Source organism: Gymnogyps californianus, chromosome 11 (genome assembly GCF_018139145.2).
Source record: "Gymnogyps californianus isolate 813 chromosome 11, ASM1813914v2, whole genome shotgun sequence".
NCBI classification, from domain to species: domain Eukaryota; kingdom Metazoa; phylum Chordata; class Aves; order Accipitriformes; family Cathartidae; genus Gymnogyps; species Gymnogyps californianus.
The window spans coordinates 2192061-2213035 of NC_059481.1; the positions used below are offsets into that span (position 1 = coordinate 2192061).

Here is a 20975-nt window from a genome sequence, read left to right on the forward strand (position 1 = left end):
TCTCGGGGGGTGCCAACCGGGGAGCGGGGCCGCGCTGCAGCGCTCGGCGGGAGGAGCCGCCGCTCCCGTTTCCCCTCCCGCGGGACGGGGCTCGGAAACCGGGGCGTTGTTCCGGGAGGGCGAAATGAATGAGGCTCCCCCCTACCCCGAGCCGTGCCCCGCCGGGGCGGCATGGAGCAGCAGGGCAGAGCCGGTGCCGGGGGCTCGGCGAGCCCCGGCGGGTGTTGGGGGGGGGGGTGTGTCGGGGGTCCCCTCCTCTTGCTGCGGGGGGGGGGTGCGGGGGGCTCTCGGGGTGCAGGCGGTGTCCCCACCGTTTCCCGTGCGGATGCAGGGAAGGCAGCATCCCCGGATGCTTATAAATCCGTCCGATTTAAAATGCCATATTTAATGTATAGAGCTAAAACCCACCCCATGCGTGGGACCAAAAAACCGAGTGGAAGTGATTGTTCCCCTTTTCCTCGAGATGAGCAAAAGGATAACCCGTCCCTTCCTTTCTACCGCCAAATATCGCACCCCAAATCCCCGCCTGGGATTTAGGGGTTGCACCCCATCTTTCCACTCCTCCTTTGCAGGCCGTGCCCCCCTTCCCCGCACAGTCCTGCTTTGCAAGTGGGGAGCTTTTGCTGCACACCGAGAAGTTAAGCGGGGCTAAAAATAGCCTAGATCAGAGCTGGGCTCTTCGCTGGCACAAACCCTGGGTAGGAGAGGAGCAAAGCGGGGGGCTCAGCCCAGGCACCCGCAAAAGCTGGGACCGACCTGGACCGGTGGGTGAGGACTTCTTCTCCCTGGACCAGCAAGATGTTTTCTTTACACCTCCACTCATCTCAGGGTGATAATTTGGCAGCTGATAATCTGGGTATTATAAAAAAGCAGCGTTTTGGCTGCATGATAGTTAATATTAAGTGGGGAACGGGTGACGTATGGTCCTCTGGGTCCCGCTGCAACAGGGGATTTAATTATTCCTTGGGCTTCTGGAGGGCTCAGCCATCCTGGCTTGCCGTGCATGAGGGCATCCCTCTTCCAAGAGACGTGTTTGTGGGGTTCGTTATATCCCGACTTGTGACGAAAGCTCAGGTCCGGGGCAGAGCCCATCCTTTGGCCAGGGCTCGCACCGCGGGGCTGGGGCAACTGAGTCACGGAAAGGCGAGACACCCACCGAAAGAGTGCTGACTGCAGAAGGAGGGTTGGGGACATGGGTGTCCCCTTCCTGTGACACCTCTGAGATGGTCCGCAGGACTCGTAGGTCACGAAACCTATAAAATATAATTTATTTTAGCATCACCAGGAAAAGCAAAGAGCTCCAAGGGGGAGCGTGAGGGAGATGAGTCACAGTTTCCCTTGCCCGGGCAGCTGAGTGGTGCCCGTCAACCTCTCCCACCACAGCTCCCTCCCTTCCTGGCTGCCTGGGGTTTGGCACCGGGCTGGCTCCGGGCTCGTCCGCTTGGGAAAAGGCGAGAGTCAGGGATATGGTTTAAGAAAAAAAGTTGGATAATTTGTTTTCTCCAAAGGAGCCTCGTGCTCGGGAGGGAAGGAGAGGAGATGCTCCCTCAGAGCTGTTGGGGCAGAGCCGTGCCTCAGTTTCCCCCCTCCCCGCGCCTCAGTTTCCCCAATGGGAGCTGAGCTGAGCAGAGCTTTGGGGCTGCCTTTTCCCCAATTAAAGGGGGTTTAAGGAGGAAGGTGCCAGTGGCTGAAGTTGTTCCTGCTGCGCCCCAGGAAACCGGTGCCACGACACCGATTTATTGTGAATACGGCTATCGCGCCAAAAACCGTCGGCGCTAAAGGCTCCGGGAGGAGTGGCGGGGCTCTGGGATGTGCTGGGACAGGGATGGGACACGGCAGCGGCGACGCTGGCTGCGATATCTGGGGCTCATTTATGCTACGAGGGAGGAACGCGGGTCACGAGGGGCCTGGCGAGCTCTTGGCACAGCCGGGGAGGGATGCTCAGGAAGCGAGCCACGGTAGCCAGCAGTGCCGGGCAGCTTGCCCTCGCCTCTCCCCACATCCCGCTCTGAGATGCTCTGGTTTTATTCCCCATTTTTCGGGGCAACCTCATGCCAGAGACTTTCCTGCTGCAAGCGGGGATGAACCTCGCAGCCCTTGAGCTGCTGGCGGAGCTGGGAATCTGCAAACATCTTATGTTTGGTTTTTAGCCATTTTGGACATCGGCAGCGAGTTGCCTCCTCTTGGAGGACAGGGATGTAACAGCCCAACGCTGCGGGGAAAAGCTGGGAAAGAGAGAAACAAAAGGGGAGGAGAAGCAGTGAGGAGGGGAAGAGGCTCATGTGGCTTCCCTGGGCACCAGCCAGCGCCTCCAGCACAAGAGCTGCCTCCGGGTCCGTCACGTCCCCGATGCAGGGGATGCACCGGTGCCGGGCTGGAGGCAAACCCCCTCCTGCGTTTTACGACGGGGTGGGTGCTCCGGTTGCTGCATCGCAGCCAGAGGGGACGGCTGGCATGGGATCCTGATCCCTGGGATGCCGGTCTGCTGCCCTCTCCTGCTCTCTGCCCCTGGTTCCCTGCACCATCTTAGCGTTTTCTTCTATTTTTCACCAGCTCAGGGCACTTGCTGCGAGAGAAAAGACTTCCCGTGAGAAGGACGCCCGGGGCTGTGCTCGCTTCTGCTTTCTTGCCCAGGCTTTGCTCACGCCAAGGATGCTCTGCCCGCTGCTTGCCCTGGGAGCGCTGGCGCTCAGCCTGGCAGGTGAGCGGGGCTGGGGGGGGGTTTGGGCTTGGCGTGATCTGCATGTCACCACCCCGAAGGAGATGTCCTGAATGCCACGTTCATCCCGACAAAGCTGCCTTTGACCTGTGGTTCCTGGTGGCAGTGCCCACAAGGTGGTTCTCCTGGTTTCGTGGTCCTCCAGCTGCCCAGGGCATCACCCCGTGGGTATGATGGTTTCTGGTTGCACGTGGGCCACCCTCGTAGCAGGGGACACCACCTCCCGCGTGCTACAGCTGAATGGCGAAGCCACGGGAGGACTAAATCCTGAAGGTTTCTGACTTACCTGGGTCTGTCCCCATGCGCTGCAGCTCCTGGCCCCCCAGGTTGCAGCACCTCAACCTGGGAGAGACATCAGGACTGAATCCTTTTGGGATGCTCAGCAGCGGTTCTGACCAGGCTGGGTAGTGTTCCTAAAACCCGCTGGCGTTTATTATTAGCCGGAGGGAGAAGTGATGCTCTCGAGTCTGCCAAGAGTCAGGCGAGCTGCCCGAACGCTCTTCTCCTGCCTGTCTGCCCGTCTGCGGCCCCTGGCAGGTCTCCTCCAGCCCGGCTCCTTCCGCAGCTCCTCATCTCCCCGCTCGGGCTCTTGCTTCAAATTTAATGTCTCGTTGCTTCCCTCGTCCCCAGGGAGGGATTTGCTGCGGGTGACGGCTTTGCTGTGTTCTGCAATGGTGTTGAGGTTGGAATATAAAGTAAATCCTTGGTCCGAGGCGAGATTTTTCCCCTTTTCCTCCCCGTTTTGGGGTTGGGGGGAATTGGTGAAAGAAGCGCTGATAGTGCCCTGGATCTGCTTTGGGGGACGTCGCTGCTTGCTGCCAGCGGGCACCCCAGGACCAGCTCCGAGCACAGAGGGTCCGGCAGCCCTGGCATGGTTGGCATTGCTCCCTGACGCAAGGGCAGGGTTGGCATCCCGACGTGGTTGGCATCGTGCCGTGGCACTGGGACGAGGTTGGCATCTTGCCGTGGCATGCCGGTTGGCATCGCGCTGGAGCACTGGTGCCATCTAGCGCCTGCCAGCCCGGCCACTGTGCTGCCCCGAGCTGGCTCATCCTGGGGACACGAGACTGTGTCCCTGCTGCTGTCGCCCACCGACCTCCTCTCCCCGCGGGGAGAAACTGGGCTGCGTGTCCCGGGGCAGGGGGTGCAGGTTTGGGTGCCTGCAGCCGCAGCTGGCAGCTGAGGGCAGTGGTGCCCCCGGTTTGGCGCTGGATGTGGGGCTGTCTCCCTGCTGCAGGGTGGGCTTGGCTGGGGGTCGGTGCTGGGGAGGGTCCTGAGATGCCACCTGCCCACGGGTCCCTCCCGTGGGCATCCCTCAATTTCCTTAGATGTTATCCAGATGGAGAATTAAGGAGGTGCTTCAGCAGGATCTTACCACCATGTGCTTTTGCCCTCACCACCCTCCCGCAGGTGCCATGGAGATCCAGGTCCCGGATGAGCCCGTGGTGGCTCTTTTTGGCCAAGATGCCACCCTGTGCTGCTCCTTCTCCCCCGAGGCCAACTTCAGCCTTGACGACCTGAGCCTCATCTGGCAGCTGACGGACACCAAGCGCTTGGTCCACAGCTTCTCCGGTGGCCGGGACCAGCTGGCGGACCAGGGTGGGGGCTACGCCAACCGTACGGCTCTCTTCTACGACCAGCTGGCCCGGGGCAACGTCTCGCTGCTCCTCCGACGCGTGGAGATCTCAGATGAGGGCAGCTTCACCTGCTTTGTCCGGGTCCGGGACTACAGCAGTGCGGCTGTGACGTTGCAGGTGGCAGGTGAGAGATGGAGAGTTGGGGTGTCCCTACGTGTCTCCCCAAAGAGAAGGGTTCTCCATCATGCTTTGCTCCTCTGTGGAGCCTCTTTCTCTCTCCACCCTTGCCGTGGTCTTCCCCTGAAGTCAGGTCTCTGTTAGAGACCAACCAGCTGCATCTCCCCCAAATACTGCTGGTGGGGGATGCGGTCCCTTCCCTGCCATGATGGAGAGCCTCTCAGTTGAGAGGCCACCTGGAAGCATGGCCATAAATGAACCAAAGCTGGGGAAGCTTCAGCTGGTTGGTCTTATCAGCTGGAAGAGTCTGTCCTGGGGCTTGCCCAACCTCATTGGGTTGCTCCAGATCCTGATCCTTTGGTCTTCTCCATTGCGTCATGCCGGCTGTCCTCTCCCTTGCAGCTCCCTACTCCAAGCCCAACATGAACCTGGAGCCCAACAAGGACTTGAAGCCAGGAGATCTGGCAGCTGTGACTTGCCATGCTTCCCGTGGCTACCCCGAGGCCAGCGTCCTTTGGCAGGACAGCCAGGGCAGCAACATCACCGAAAACATCACCACATCCCAGGTGGCCAACGAGGAAGGTCTCTTTGACGTGCACAGTGTCCTCCAGGTGCTGGTGGAGCCAAGCAGCACCTACTCTTGCCTGGTGCGAAACCCGGTGCTGCAACAGGAGACCCAAGCCTCCGTCACCATCACGGGTGAGCCAGCGAGGGCCAAAATTGGGGGAAGGAAGGGATGGGCTCTGTCTGAAGAAGGTGACCCTGGTGGCACTGGGATCCCTACTGTGGCCCAGAGCCACCCTGGGGGTTGCTACCCTGTATCTCTGCTCTACCTCTCTCCCCATGGACCTACAAGGGTGTCTTGAGGCTGTGCTGTCTTCCCCTGTCACCCCACGCCAGCGTCCCAGCTAGAACCAGCATCCTTAGTTCTTAGTCTCTAGCTTTGCTAGTTGCCCTGTCCCAGTCTAAACCACCTCAGAAAGCCAGCACAGGGCACGGTAGTTGTCTTCTCCTTAGCACGTGGCCATGGGATGCTCTTGATTTGGGGTTCTCCATCCCAGCTGCAACACTCCTGCTTCAAAAATACAGGCTGGAGGAGTTCATCAAGCACATTCAGCCTCGCTGCTTTGCTCCGAGCTCCTCCTGCTGCCCTCCCAGAGCTCTTTATATACCTTGTGCGCTCCCCGGTAGCATTAATTAGCGTTTAATTACCCTTGGTACGGCACTTGCTGGGTTGGGAAGCTGGGTCCCTGGTGGAGCATCAACTTTTTGGCTGGATGCGCCAAACTCTGGCAGGAAAACTTGTGTGGATGCTGCTGGCTGGGGACAGAGGGGTGGCTTTTGCATGGGCTCCCAAGCACGTGGGCAAAGAGTCAGCCTTGGGGTGACGCCTGTGGAGGGGCAGGGTTTGGGGCAAGACTTTATTTGAAGAAGGAGCAATATTATGGGGAAAAATCGGACTCCCAGCCCTCCGGAAGATATCCCCCAAGCCCTGGTGGTCCCTGCCAGGCCATCCCAGACCCTGGGGAAGGTGTCCCCATCCTTCCCGGCCCCGTGGCGTGAGATGAGAGGGGAAAGGGAGCAGGTCCAGCATCGTCTAATACTTCTTTTGAGCTTCTTAGTAACTGAAGGGTCAGCCTGCCATTTGAATTTATTAGTGCAATTATTTAAAGGTTAACGGAGTATTTTAGGGAGTAACTAAACCTGCTGCTTCCCTGCCTGGATCCAGACCTGCTGGGGGAGGCCATGATTAGAGGCACCGATGGGTTTACTTCCAAAGCCACCCCTTGTGCCACCGACTCCCTCCGTGGGGATGTGCCCCTGCCACCGCGGGTCCTGGATGCCGGGCACGTGTCCCTGAGGTCGGGCAGCGATGTTCACCGTGGTGGTATTGCTCTTTCCTCCCCCTGCAAGGCCAACATCTCGCCTTCCCCGCCGTGGCTCTCTGGGTGACGTGGGACTCGCCATCTGCGTCGTGGGGCTGCTCGCCGTCCTGGCGTACGTGTGTCAGAAGAAAATCCGCCAGAGCTGTGAGGAAGAGGAGGAAAACGCAGGTAATGTGGCAGCTACACCCGCTAAAAGGGATGAGGTTTGCAGGGGGTGGTGGATGGAGGGTGACGGATGGGGGGAGCTGGGGCAAATTTTAACTGGCGTGGGTTTGCCTTGGCGGTGGCATCTTTTAAAGGATGAAGGGATGTTCGGGGCTGCTGGGTTTGGCGGGCACCGGCAGATCCATACCGGAGAGCCTGTGCTGGCTGCGTGTGTAGCTCCAGGTGGCTCTTTCAAACATCCACCTGGTTTTCCTGCCACCCAACGTGTCTCTGTCATTCACCTTCCTGCTCCGAGCATCCTCTGCATGTCTGGTACCCACAACCGGGTGTGCATGGAACATCTCCTCCGAGAAGGTGCCCGCTTGTCACCGTGGAAATGCCAAGCACTTTGACACGTGGAAATAGTATGAGAGAGATGCTCCATGCTCTTGTTTTCTGCATCCTTCTCCTGTTTGTGGGTTTTTTGTTTTTTTAAATTATGGAGAGGTGTTTGCACAAAAAGAAGGCTTTGTTGCTTTAAAAAAAGCTGCTGTGCTCCGAAAATGGCTGCAGAAGCAGCTTTGCTGGCGTTCCCCATTTGTTTTCTCTCGCTCCCTCCCGAGGCGTTCGCTCTGCCAAAGCTTTTCCCTGCCAGCATCGTGCTGCGGGGCCAGGACCCGCAGCCTCCCTCCCCGGGGGCTCCCGCTTCGCTCCTCCTCTCTCTGCCGAGGAGGACGTCGGTGCCGGTGCCACCACGATGCCTGGCTGTCAGGTGTCCCCGGTGGTGGGGACTGAGAGGGGTTTTCCCCCAGCGGATCCCAGGGATTCGTCTGCAGGAGATATATATAAAAAATATATATATTTGGGTTTTTTTCCCCTCTGTAACAGGGTATTTTCTCCTCGGCCAGGGGATTTACAGTGCCGTGACGCTCAGCCGTGGCCCCAGGCCAGCTGACCTCAGTCCTTTAGCATCAAGACACAGCTCCCAGCCCGTGATGTTTTGCACCGACGGCTGCGTGCCCTTAGCAATAACCTTTTGCTGTGGCTCTTGATCAGCCAGAAACCGGGCAGGGACCCTGCCCGCGAGCCTGGCAGCCACGGGAGGCAGGAGCGGCGATTTTTGCTGGTCTTTCTGGCTGGGAACAGCATCGTGGCAAGTCTTACCCGTGGGGTGCAAAGCTCCCGGGCTCCAAGACAGGGTGGCAACCTGGTGGGTGCTGCGGGAGGGAGAAAGGGATGCTCGTCCCTCGGTGCCGATGGGGTGTCCCGGAGGGGTTGGGGGATCCGTCGTCTCCCTGCTAAGCCCCTTGCCGAGTGCCTCTCCAGATGGCGGCTGTGCTATAAATAGGGAGGTGAGTGGCTGCACTGCATCGCCCGGAGCTGTGGCTTTTTCTGCTTTGCTTGTAGGGGATGTGCCACCCCGGCACAGCCTTGTGCTGGGGGAAATACCCCCCGCAGGGTGCTGGAGGGGGGTGCTGGGTGCAGGTGGGTACCAGTTACCTCCTCCCCGAGCATCGCCAGCGGCTCGGCAGCGCCTGATCCCGAGCAGAGCCCGGGATATGCAGTGACGGTGGGCGGCTCCGAGCAGCCGGGGACGGCAGCGATCCAAGGGGCATCCACCAAACCCAGCTGCCCGGGGAGGTGGGGTTCAGGGTGGGTGCTGGGGTGGAGGTCGGCAGATGCTTCACACGCTCTGGCTTGCTCTTTTGCAGGGACGGAGGAGCAGGACGAGGAGGGGGAAGAACCCAAGACAGGTGGGTGTACGATGCTTCCTTATTATATACGTGAGAGCGTTATAGCGTGTGCTCGTGCCGCTGTCCCCTACGCAAGCAAACACCCTGGCGTGCTTTGCACCCTCCATTGGTGCTCAGCCCCCACCGTGCTCGCCTGCTCTTCGATACACCCCCTCAGGCTGGCAGCTCCTTGATAAGCCACCCTATCTCTTAATAAAAAAACACTCGTGGTGCTCTGCTGTCATCAAACGGGTTAATTATATGCCTGGTGATTGCCTTTATCTGCTGGCACAGGAGCAAGCCTGCTTGGAATGCCGGCTCCTTCGCTGCCGGGGAGATTTAGGGGCCAGGGGTTGGTTTGCAATGGAAATTGGTGGGTGCAATTATTGGGGTGGCTTCCCCAAAATGAGGCCTTTACCTGTTTCCTCCGGGGAGGTGTTTCCTTGCAAGCCCCCCGTCCCACGCGGCGGAGTCTGACCCATGCTGTTTTGCTTTTCGCAGCCCTGCAGCCGCTGAAGAGCACGGAGAGCAAAGACGGTGAGTGCGTTTGCCGGGCAGCACCGTAGAACCACAAGCTGGTGCATGATGAAGGTTTCTTGCTAAGCACATGGGAGATGATGCTCAGATCAAAGTGTAAAGCATCTATTGCATCTCCATCATCCATCACTGGGATTTGTTTTGGTTTGGGTTTTTCCTCCATTTTTTTCAATTTTTTTTCTTTTTTTCCCCCAGTTTTCAATCAAATTTTCCTAGATCAATTATTTCCCAGCACCTATTTCCACTCCAATTTGGGCTGCGCTTGCTCTGGCCGCTGCTCGTATCTCCCAGCAGCGACGGAGCGATGCGGCCGATAGCTTCGATGTGGTGTTTCTTCTCTTATCCTTCCTTTTCTTGGGCACCTTGGGGCCGAGGACAGCCTTCTGCCGCCAACCTGGGTCATTGCGAGGAATTTGGGTCTTTTTTTGAGTGTTGCCATCGGTTTGCTAAGAGGAGGGGAATTGCTGGGGTCCATCCGTGCCTTGCGGAGAGGGAGGCATGAGCTTCATCCCTCCCCATGCAGAATTCCCCACCAGCAGCCCAGTACCAAATTTCTGGTGGAAATTCATGAGAATTAGAGTCCCAGCTCCTGTTTCTGCCTTTCAGTATCTTCTCTCCACCTCTCGGCTCGATGCTGTCAACAGCCCATCACCCATCCCAGCCCGGTGATGGGCTCTGGCACTTTCCGTGCCTGATCAGCCCCGCTCCTCCCCAACTCATCCTCATCCCAAGATCTCAATCTTTTAATTTATTTCCTTTCTTATTAAAGGCAGAGGCTTGGCCTCTGCTGCTGGTGACTCACTGGTACTTTAACCCTCCCTTCCTCTTTTATTAACAGCCCTGTTTTTTCTCTAACGCCATTTTCCCCCCACCCCGATAGGTTTATAAAAGCCTTTTCTCCCTTCCCCTTCACACCTTTAGCGAAGCATCAACCAAGTCCGTTTTTCCTCAGTTTTTTCCTCCTCTCTGCCCTTATCTCCCCCTCGCAAACCACCACAGCCCGCGCTCGGCTTCCGAGCCCCTTGGCTTTTCATCGCCAATGCAACCTGTTTGCTTAACCCCATGTGCGAGACATCTCCCGCTTGCTCCTCGACCACTTTTTCAGCAGAAACGAAGCTTGAATAATAATACCTCCTAGGGTTTGCCAGCTGGGGGGGTGTTTCTAGCCAGGAGGAGGAGTGGAGGGATAAAAATGCACCTACATGTGCCTGGTCGTATTTGCCTGGGGCTGACATCAGCCCTGGGAGTGGGGAGGATTGCTGGGCGATCCTGGTTTTCCAGGGCAAGGAGAAGCGGGAGCTGCCAGCGACCAAATTAACTCATTAATTTGGACCTGTGGATTATTATTCTTTTTTAATGTCTTTGCCAATTTTTATTTAGTCTTTTTTTTTTTTTTTCCTCCCCAGATAACGAGCAAGAAATTGATTGATGGGAGCTGGGACACCCCCAAGCAGCACCCTGTGCCCTGGACCAGCCGAGATGTCCCCAGTGGGGACAAGCTCCAGGTCCCCTGGGGAGGGCACAGACCTGCTGTCACCCCTCGTCCCGGACCCCGTCACCCTCCTCCTTCCCCGGCCGTGTCTTCGGGGCGCCCTGGGGCTGGAGAGAGGCTGTGCCTCTTTATCCCCGGTGAGCCCCGAAAACCGGTGCATCCTTCCCGGAGACGGTGTACGTGGGGTGGAGGGTCTTCCCTGTCCGTCTGTCCATCCCCACGTGGGGCTGAGAGCAACCGGGGTTGACCATTCCCCCCCTGCACCCTCTGTGCCTGCTCCCGCATCGCCGCAGCCGAGCCAGCCGCCTTCCAGGTGCCTTCCAGGGCAACTTTTGGTGCCCTTTCCAAGCCCAGAGGCCTCCAGAGGTATAATGGGCTCAGCGAGGTCCCTGGGAGTGACCGACGGAGCCCCGGAGGCTCCGGGAAGATGGATGGGACCTGCGGAACGTCCAGGCACGGGGGGACAGAGCTGGTGCTCTCTGCCCTGATGGATGCACCGCTCCGGGGACGTATGGGGACGATTATTTTTTCACGTTGCACCACTGTGGTTCCCGTTGGACTTTTATTTTTGCCTTAAATGCAAAATCCCATCGGGGTGGCTATCCCCTGCCTCAAATTAACCCAGGGGATTTTTTGAGGGGGGGGTCGAAAGGCAGGGCTTGGGGGGGACCTGCCGGCCAGGTGAAGCCCCCCTGTCCTCCCCGTGGTGACAAAGCCGATGCTTTGGGGGCTAAAGCGCTGGTGGGGACGAACCTGGCTGGTGCGTGGGGTCGAGCCCTCGTGTTTCCCATGGGATCGAGGGTCTTTGCCCCTGTGTGTGTCTTGGGGGTCCTCCCTCTGCTGCTGGGTACCTGCAGGGTGCCTGGGGGCACCCAAGCTGCCGGGGTGAACAGGGTGGCATGTCCCTGGTCCTGCTCTGGTGGGTGAAGTCCTCGCCGTGCCCCTCGATGGCTCTTCTGCTGGTTTTCGTCGTTATTTAAAATCCAGAATCTGAAGGGAATTTTTGTGCCTTGACAAATAAATTCGGGGGTTGTTTTGGACAATGCTTTCTGGGCTCGGCATGGTCTCCGGGATGCAGCTTTGGCCATAATTAGTTTAAATATTGAAATTCCCAGAGCAAAACCTTTATGTCCCCCCGTCAGCTCAGCCCCGTCTGTCCCTCAGTCCCTTGCTGCCACTGCAGCACCTCGCACCGTGCCACCCTCATCCATCACCCAGCGCGGGGAGAAAACCACTCCAGCGATGGAGAGGTGCCTGCCCTCATCCCTCTTTTTTATTTTAATACCTCGAGCAGCAGAACGAAGAGCAAAATCCCGAAGGGACATCGTCATCCGTCTGAGATCACTCTGAAGTTCGGGCTGGTTAGTCCCACCGATGGGATGGGATGCAAGCGGGGTCTGATGGGGGCTGGCGGGGAAGGGACCTTCCTCAGTCACCCACGGAGGATTATTTTTAGCTGTCCTTCCCCGGGCGTGAAGCCAGGCTCTGCATTTCAATAGAAAAATATTTCTAAAAGCGAGAGAAGGGAAAGCGTGCTGGTATCAGACTCGGGAGGGGATGGATGGTGATTTCATTTAGGGGCTTTGATGTACAGCCTGAATTAAGTTCCGGTGCAATTTTTAATGAGGTGCCAGGAGGTACCATTAATATTATTTAGCACCCAGACGCTGGGCTGGGGGAATGAAGCCATTAGCCACCCCCAGCTCCTTGGCGGGCAGAGGAATGAGTTGTCCCCACGTCCAGGACATCTTTAAAGGTGCTGAGGTGGTGCCAGCATCCCTGGGGATGTCTCCTCTAGCCGGGAGCTTTCTGGGGCATTTCTTTGGACAGATTTGAGGGTTTTTTTGGCAAAATGCAGCCTGGGCCTTGCAGGGAGGGGAGATCTTGAGGGTGGCGAGGGAGAAAATCATAATTAAGCTGTGGCAGCCCAGGGAAAATATTGCTTAGGTGGCTCAGGCTGATGAGCTGTCCCAAACTGTGAGCTTCTGCTCAGGGCTGAGCTGCTCACTGCTGTCCCCAGGAGGATGCGCTGTGCTTTGGCAAGGGATAAAGCACCCCAGGAGGAGCTTAGTTGTCCCCCTTGTCCCCAAGTGCCATCCTGCTTTTGGGGCTGTCCAGGTGATGGGTCTTTTTGGGGGGGGAAACCATCCATCCTCTTCTTCAAGGTCTCCTTAATCTGACGCGCTGGTTTATGGGTGCTGTGGATGAGACCCAGGCAGGGACGAGGCTGGTCGGCCGCAATGCCGTGGCTCTGAGGGTTTTTTTCCATTCCCCCGAAACCCCAACATCCTTCTCCATCTGCTCCCAGAAAACAGTGAACCTGGCAGCCAGGAAAGTGGGATTTTACAGGGATGCAGAGCACGAAGGACCCGGCACTGAGAGCTGGCTGCAGCTCAGCTGCCGGAGCTCGCTCGTGTTTGCTCTCATCCCTCCCGGGAGCAGGCGAGGCTGCGAGTTCATCCAAACCCTCTCGAAGGGTAAAAAACAACAAAAAAATCACATTTGGCAAGTTATTTCAGAAAGCACCGGGGCGAGTCTCTCCCCAGCGCTGATCGATGGCGGCATTGATTTTTCCCGTCAATAATAAATAACGGGCTCCTGCTTCTTCTATTGACCTAATTCTGGAGGGAGGGAAGATAGAGATGCTGAGCCTTGTTGCTGCCTCCCCCCGAGGACTGCATGTGCTGAATGATAGACGATGGGATGGGATGGGATGGGATGGGATGGGATGGGATGGGATGGGATGGGATGGGATGGATGACGCCCCTGCAGTGCTGGGGCAGCGTTGCTGCCTGTCCCTGTTGTCCCCTTGTCCTGCCCTGGTTCACGGATGGGGCAGTGTCCCTGCAGGCAGCAGGGATGCTCTGGAAACCCTGCGAGGTGGGTCAGACCCAAGAGCTGCCCGGCACCCATGGGTCCCCCTGCCCTGCGGTGTGGGTCGGTGTTGTTTTCCAGAGATGAAGGATTTGCAAGAAGCACCATTTTCTACACGGGTTTGTTTCTGTGGGGTGATGTGCCTTTCATCAAGATGAGCAGGATCCAGCTCCTACACTGCCCCCAAATACCCAATTCTTGGCCTCAAAATTGCCAGGCCAGACCCAAATTCAGATGGAAAGCTCCGAGCAACGTGGCTGAGCTTCTTTCTGATTTTAAGGCCGTTGCAAACATAATATCTGACTTTCCCAGGGAAAGCAAAGCCCAGAAACGGCCCGGGGCTGGATCTTCCTGCCGCTCAGCTGATGAAGGCGAGGAGCAAAGCCCCGAGGCCAGGGCTGTGAGCCTGCGGGGGAGCTCATCTTAGGGAGAGGGCATTTCAAAAATCACTTTCTACCTCTGCTCCTAGCTTTTCCTGGGGAGCAACATCCAAAAAAGATTTAAATCGGTCTAAAAATCCAGGATTTGTTGTGCACAACCGGTTTTTACTTTATTTCCCTTTTGTTTCCTCCCAGTGCAACAACTGGGACGGAGAAACCACTCAGCTCCATGCCGGCTCTGCTCGGGGAATTTGCTTTCCATGAGCAAGTCGGAGCCAATGCAAAGCGCTGGCACACCCAAAAGCTCCTTTTTGGCAAAAAAAGGCCTTGAAAAACTCTCCACTTGTCTCATCAATCCTGGTACCCAAATCCTTTTGATGAGGGATGAGGAGCGCCATGGTATTCCCGAGGGAACTGCATGGAGTCGGCACTTTCCGAGGCAGTTTCTCCCTCCCAGGACCCATTTTTCAGAGCCCAATCCCAAGTGGGTTATTCCCTGCAGCCACAATGCATCTGGTCCCGCTAAGTCAGAGTTAATGGAGGAGTTGAGAGACATTTTAATTACGGATTTGGCTATCCTGTGTGATTTATCCCAGGTAACTCGAGCAATTTATCCATCAGCAGTTATAAGGGATCTGAAGCAGAAAGAAAGCGCAGGGAGTATTTATCGCAGTGACTCAGAAGTTGTTTAAGAGAGATTTGAAACGAAATGGTGATGTTGCTTAAAAAACCCCTACCTGGCATTAAGAAGTTGTCTCCAGCCAGGAAAATTAATGAGCGATATCATTTTCAAACTCCAATTCTCCTCTTTTCCTGCATTAGCCAAGCAGGGTTCGTTTCTCTTTGGGATGCGCAGCCGAAGCGTGGCGTGGGGACGAGGGAATTGGGGTGATGTTTCAATGTCATTTTACGATCGGGTGGCATTTCAATGTCATTTTACGATCATTACTCACGGTGGGTGAGACAAACCCCCCCGGCAATGCTTTTGCAAGCGGGATCTGAGCCGGCACGCTGCAGGCTCGGTGATAGCATCCTTTTCTCGGGGACTGGCGAAGAGAGGTTGGTGTTGCTTAATGAGCCTTAGAGAAGCATGTGGTGTCTCAGGTCAGGAGATGTTGCTTAAACAGTGCCAGAGAAGTGTTCAATTCCCCTATTAATACAGTATTTAACAGTCCAGTGAAAAAGCACCCTGGTAAATAAACAGATGCCTTTGGATGAGCCATCTAGAAAAAAAGTGCTGACAGTGCAGTTCTTTTCCATGCCCGACACAGAAATGATTTTTCTCATCTCAGGTGGTGAAGTCGTGTATAAAAATGAAAAATTCAGGAGGAGATCCATCCCAAAGGGAGGATGTGGTATTGCTTCCTACAGCACGGATCAAAGACTTCCACCGTGGGACTCGTCCTGCTCAACCAAAGGCTTTCCAAGGAGCATGGATGGGGCGTACGCAACCGTTGGCCTTCCCCTTCTAGCAGGGGCTCAGTAAAGACCCTGAGCTCCTGTTAGCCCAGGGAAGGACAGACCACCGTGGCAAAAAGGACGTGGCCCCCAATATCCTTCATTCCCGGAGAAAATCTATAGTCAGAGGACTTTGCAGATGGAAAGGGCTCTTCCTTCAGAGCTATTAAATACAGATTACAGCAATGGATGTGGCACTCGCTGTGGCGCGAGAGCGGGGAGGTGGTGGATGGGCCGGGGGGGGTTTGCTGCCTATCGATCTCTTTTGCACCCAAATGAGAATAAAAGCTGTTCCTCACCCGACAGGTTCAGGCTTTTAATCTCCCATCCCTGTTTCATCCCAGATGCCTGAATTTATTTCCCACCATCCCGCTCCTGGTCCTTCGACCTGCCAACCTTTGGGTGGAGCTATGGCAAGGGGTGAGAAACCCACCTTCGAGCAGAGAAACTTTGGGCTGTGTTAGCGTGAGACACAGGGCTCAGGCTGTACGTGGCTCCTTGGGTTTCTAGATGAGCTGCATCTCTCCCTTTGGAACACGAGCAGAGGTGCGTGGGGTGCAGGCACCCATCCATGTAGACCTGGTTCCCCATAGAGGTGGTCTGCAGGAGGTTGGGTGAATCAACCCCTGGACCTTCAGTGCCATGTCCTGCTGCCGGGCTGGGTGATGGGGCTGCGGGCAGCACGAGCATCACCTCCCATCCTCCTAGATGCTTTCGGCTGCAGGAGCCCCCCCAAGCAAACCCAGCTTGCGGGGTAAAAGACACCAACCTAGCACAGGGATGAGCTGGGTTTGGAGATGACCCACTGCTTGCTAAATTAATAAAGAGGGCCTGAGCTGCCGGAGAGGTTTTTCTTGTTGTATCATTTATTCATCACTCATAAAAATATCAGGGGCAAGGCTGGGACACGGAGATCATGCTAGAAAAGGATGGTGTGCGTGTGTGTGGCATTATTCATGCTTCGGGGAGACAATAGCCAATGCCTCATGCATGTGCCAGCAAGGGAAGGGGATCCCACCAGGAATTTGGGTGCACCCCCATGGTCTTGGTGGGAGCTTTGCTCATCCAGCTCATCACTACGGTCTCCCCTGCAAGCAAACGGTGCAGGTCACCCCACCCCAAATCCATCCCACAGATCCTAGCAGACCAGGACAAAGACGCTTCAGCCGATAAACCCCACCTCCCTGGGCACCCATCTAGAGCAGCATTAGAAACGCACCACGAATGCAACCACTCAGGCTAAAAAAACCCTCCTGGCTTGTTCAGCCGCACCGTTGAAGAGCGGGTGTGCGCAGGGCATCACCCCCATGTCAAGGGGACCCCACTCACCAGGCTCTGCCACTGCAACAAGCAGCTTTGAGTGACCCCCAACCTCTTCATCCAGCTCGGTGATGTAGAGCCATTAGTCATCGTACTGTACACATGAGCAGCTGTGCCAATTAGCATAATTAACACACGATGGCCAATTAATCTCTTGATTATGCCTGCCATTCACTTATCAGCTGCTATTATGGGAAGATCGGCTTTTGTACCTCTGCTTTCTATGCAAATAAGCCGGTTATGATGCCTTCATTACTCGATATACAATTACCCAGCGCAGATACCCATGAAATCGAGCACGGACAGATTGCCAACACACGCGGGCCAGAGCCCAGGTGGATTTTGCAGTTCAAGTCCTCTCCATTTCTGAACGTGCTACCTCGAGTGGTGCTCCAGGACCTGAGTTTTGGGGAATTGCTGATGCTGATGATGTAGGGGAGACCGGGGGAGAAATGCTTGCGGGAGCGTGACCGAGCCCTTGCCATGCTGGTGGCCAAAATTGGCTCCATCTCATATAGCGAGAAGGACACGGGCAGAGGACTTGTAGCCAGTTGGCCACTGAGGTGGCAGCAGCTGATGCCACCCCAAACAGGCAAGACAGAGGGACATGGGACAAACTGCTTCAGGGCAATTCTCAGCGGCAGGTCCAGGGAAATCACCTTCCGTGCCCTGAGAGGGAGGGATGGTCCCAGCTGGATCCCATTGCCCTGGGCTGCTCCTGGCTGGGTGGGGGCCTGCCTGCAGCCCCCAGGTGTGCCCCGTCTGGGCTGGGCTGCTGGGAGTGCTGGTATAAAAGGCTCCTGAGCAGCATCTTCTTCATGAGCTGGTTTTCCTGGGGTCAGGATGGGGTCTGGAGGCAGCCTGGGTGTTGCTCTCTTATGCTGGGTGCTGGCTGCAGCAGCATCTTACAGCCCTTGGGGTTTCCCTCAAAGGGACTTGGGGGTCTTGAGGGTCCGGGGGGACTCCTCTTGGAGTTGGCCCCATGTGCCTTCCTTCTCCCAGCCCTCCCCCTGGGCATGGGTGGATGTCTCCCAGCTCCAGGCTGCTGCCCCGCTGCACCCCGTGGCCGTGCAGTGCCAGGAGGCGCAGGTGGTGGTCACGGTGCACAGGGACCTCTTTGGCACGGGGCGCCTGGTCAAGGCTGCGGACCTGACCCTGGGCTCGGCCGCTTGCTTGCCTGTGGCCCAGAGCGCTGCTGAGAGCACGGTGACCTTCGTGGCTGGGCTGCATGAGTGTGGCAGCACCCTGCAGGTGAGGTGGGATGCTGGAGTGAGGGGCTGCTCCATCCCTGGTAATGCTGCGTAGGGAATGGACCTTTGCTGGGCTTTGACCAGCACTGGGTGGGTAAAGAGGAATTATTGTAGACAGCTTAACTGCTAAAGAGCAGTTGTGCTGTCACACTGCCTAATTCATCTCGGCAAAGGTCTCGGTCCTAGAAGTGACCTGGTGAAGGTGATGTCAGGGTTTGGGGTGAGGAGGTGCTCATCTGGTTGCAGCAGTTCTCCAGTGAGGGGTGGTGTGACCATAGCAGAGCTAGTTTTTGGAGCATGGGTACCATCCTCAAGCCCTAGATGAGGTGCACACTCAACAGCAAGCAAGGCTTGTAGTGGTTTTGTGACTCAGACAGATGCAACTGGATGCATGAGTATATGGGGGAACTGGGCATAGCTTGAAACCCCAGTGACTGTCACTGGGGAATCAGGGAAAGGAACTTGCTGACCTCCTCGGCAGGAGAGGAGAAGGGCTGCCTGGAGCTGGTGTGCTCCACTTAACCTGGGGGCAGGAGGTTTGCGGACCTACTGTCCTACAGCCCCTGCCCACCTGATGCTGGAGTGCCAAAGTCCTTGAGGCTGACCTCCTGCAGGGCTAGCACCCTTATTCTCCTGTGTTGGCGTGCCAGTACAAAGCTTCATGGCATCCTATATGCACTGGACTGGGAATGTGGAGGACAGCCTGTGCCTTTACAGCTGATGGACCTGTGTGTCCTACCCAGCACTGACTGTGCTATCTGACGATGCTGAGCTTCTCGTTGACTAGTTTGTTTTACTGACTTATTAGCTCTCCCAAATGTCCTTTCCAGATGACCCCAGACTCCCTGATCTACAAAACAAGTTTGTCCTACAAACCTACTCCTTCTGGCAACCTGGTCATCGTAAGGACCAATGCAGCTGTGGTTCCTATTGAGTGTCACTATCCCAGGTGAGTAAACAGGGGCTGTGTCTCTGCTCCTATGGACCTGAGGTGATGGTGGCATCTTTGTTAACATGCGTCTTCCATTTAGGAAGAGCAACGTGAGCAGTAATGCCATCCGGCCCACGTGGGTTCCCTTCCGCTCCACCCTGTCGGCGGAGGAGAGGCTGACGTTCTCCCTGCGCCTCATGAATGGTGGGTGCAGACCTGGCAGCCCCGTTTCCCTCGAGTCCCTACTCCTGCCAGCTCTTGGCCACACGCTGAGAGCCCAAACAGAGCTGTAATCTGGGCTGAAATCCAGTCTTGCAGAAGTGATGCATAGGGTTGCTGCTCAGTTAAGAGGTCCCATGTGCAAGGGAGGGCAATGTGCTTTTCTCCAAATTGACCTGTAACCTTGAATCTCAGATGACTGGAGCAGTGAGAGGCTCTCCAATGGCTTCCAGCTGGGGGAAAGCCTGCACCTCCAGGCTGATGTTGCTTCTGGGCACCATGTACCTCTAAGGCTCTTTGTGGATGACTGTGTTGCTACTCTGAGTCCAGACAGGAACTCTTCTCCCCGATACGCCTTGATTGACCTCAGCGGGTAAGGGGTGCAGTGCTCTCTGGGTGGTACTGCTGTAGCTGGCTGGGATGTCCCTTACTTCTGACCCTTGTCCAGGTGCTTGGTGGATGGGAGATCAGACGACACCACTTCAGCCTTCATCTCTCCAAGGCCGAGGCAGGAAACGCTGCAGTTCGTGGTTGATGCGTTCAAGTTTGCAGGAGATGACAGAAACTTGGTGAGATGTGGTGCCCACCCCGCCTCCCCCAGTGGGTTCAGAAGCTGTGCTGTTCTGCATGAACAGGTTTAATTAACCTTGGATGTTGGTTTAATTTCCCTTCCAGATCTACATCACCTGCCACCTGAAGGTCTCCCCAGCTGACCAAGCCCCAAATCCATTGAACAAGGCCTGTTCCTTCAACAAAGCCAGCAGCCTGTGAGTAGCTGGTGCATGTAGGGAGGGGACCAGTCTGGAGAAGAGGGCTTACAGGTAATTCTGTTTCAGTTGGGCTCCTGTGGAGGGTACTGGAGACATCTGCAGCTGCTGTGAGACCGGCAACTGTCCATTGTATGGAGGATACTCTCGGAGAATTAACCCTCCAGCCAGATGGCTAGGGAGGCGCTTGAAGAGAGACATCGCTTCCAGGCAAGGTAGGGCTCTGTGTGACCAAAAGGTACCCCCAAGGCAGGGTGACCCTCCAGGCTGGGGTGGTCAAGATGCTGGAAGGTCTTTAGCAAATGCATTTCATCTTAAGGACAAACCTAGCTCTTCTCCAGTGTCCCTGGGCAAGTGACTGTGTCTGTGTCCTTATATTTAAAACTACTAGAAAGCTGCTCTTGCAGGGTCCACCTTTCTGTAAGCCCTGAAATCCAGACTAAGCAGGAATTACCTCTCCTGTGAACTCATTCATGTCTCTTTCTTCTTAGGTGGGTCCTCTAGGGCAGCAGAGGCTGAAGTCTCAGTTGGACCACTATTAATCCTTGATTCAGCTCAAGGATTATGGAGTTCCTCAGGAGGCCTTGCACCAGCAGGGAAGACCCCACATGGTATGTGGGGTTTTTGTTTGACTGTGTCTTCAGGTCTCAATTGAAGGTGACTCCAGGTTGATCTAGTCATGAATCCCCCATGATTTCACACCTGGACAGAGATGTTCTAGTATAATCACCAAAAGACAGTCTGGGGGACTTCTTCCCAAAGCTGCCTGAAAGTTCATCCACTGACAGATGGTGGAAAGCCATTAAATGTGTAGTAAGTGGCTCTTGTCTCTTCCAGGTGCTGCTGAAGGACTTCCTATGCTGGTTCAAGTTGCCATGCTCACAGCAGCCACTGTGCTGAGCTTAACTGCTCTTGGACTGTTTCTTGTGTGCAGAAAATGTAGTTGCCCTCCTGGAGTGTCATTGTAACTTCCCAACCCTAATAAAGAGAAATGTTTCTGTCCTCCCCCTGTGTCCTCAGTGGGGAGGAGGGACAGCAGTTAGCCTTTGCTCTGGTCTGCTCGGATGGGAGTCGGGGCTGTGCTCATGCACCATCCTCCAGGTAAGCCATCTCCTGGGGGGGCCACAAGCTCTTGGGAAGCCACCAATGAACCAATGGTGGGACCAAAGATGTGGAGAGCTGTTGCCACCTGAAAGCATCTCCCAAACCACAGCACTTTGAGGTGGAAGGTGCCTCTCTGCAGGAGGACTTGCCAAATGGCCGGTGCTGCTGTTGAGGCTCCCTGTACGTTGTATGCTTGGCATGCACCAGCAAGGAATCCTAAATACTGGCTGCAGGCAAAGCATGGCTCCTATTTTCAGGCAAATGAGGGAAGAATTGATGCTGCTAACAGATGCTAAATGGATTCTTGACTCCAGAAGTCCTGTTTGCTCTTCCTTAGCAGGGGTGATACTGGAGGATGTGATAACTGCAGCTCTGTCTTGGGCTTGGTGTGAGGTGTTGCAGCCTGG

At 56.0% G+C, this 20975-nt stretch overlaps 2 protein-coding genes across 2 annotated transcripts; both read left to right on the forward strand.

Moving 5' to 3' along the window:
- Positions 1-2609: 2609 nt before the first annotated feature.
- CD276 (CD276 molecule) lies at positions 2610-10924 on the forward strand. Its single transcript, XM_050903408.1, is given in 8 exon segments — positions 2610-2701; positions 4130-4480; positions 4876-5172; positions 6388-6426; positions 6429-6527; positions 8216-8257; positions 8738-8773; positions 10180-10924. Coding segments are annotated over 8 exon segments (936 nt in total). The 5' UTR covers positions 2610-2652; the 3' UTR covers positions 10203-10924.
- Positions 10925-17140: 6216 nt separating this feature from the next.
- LOC127020549 (zona pellucida sperm-binding protein 3-like) lies at positions 17141-20469 on the forward strand. Its single transcript, XM_050903224.1, has 9 exons — positions 17141-17548; positions 18378-18496; positions 18579-18682; positions 18893-19070; positions 19146-19266; positions 19373-19464; positions 19534-19679; positions 19956-20075; positions 20302-20469. The coding sequence occupies exons 1-9, from the start codon at positions 17141-17143 to the stop codon at positions 20430-20432; spliced, it is 1419 nt and encodes a 472-aa protein (XP_050759181.1). The 3' UTR covers positions 20433-20469.
- The last annotated feature ends 506 nt before the right edge of the window (positions 20470-20975 follow it).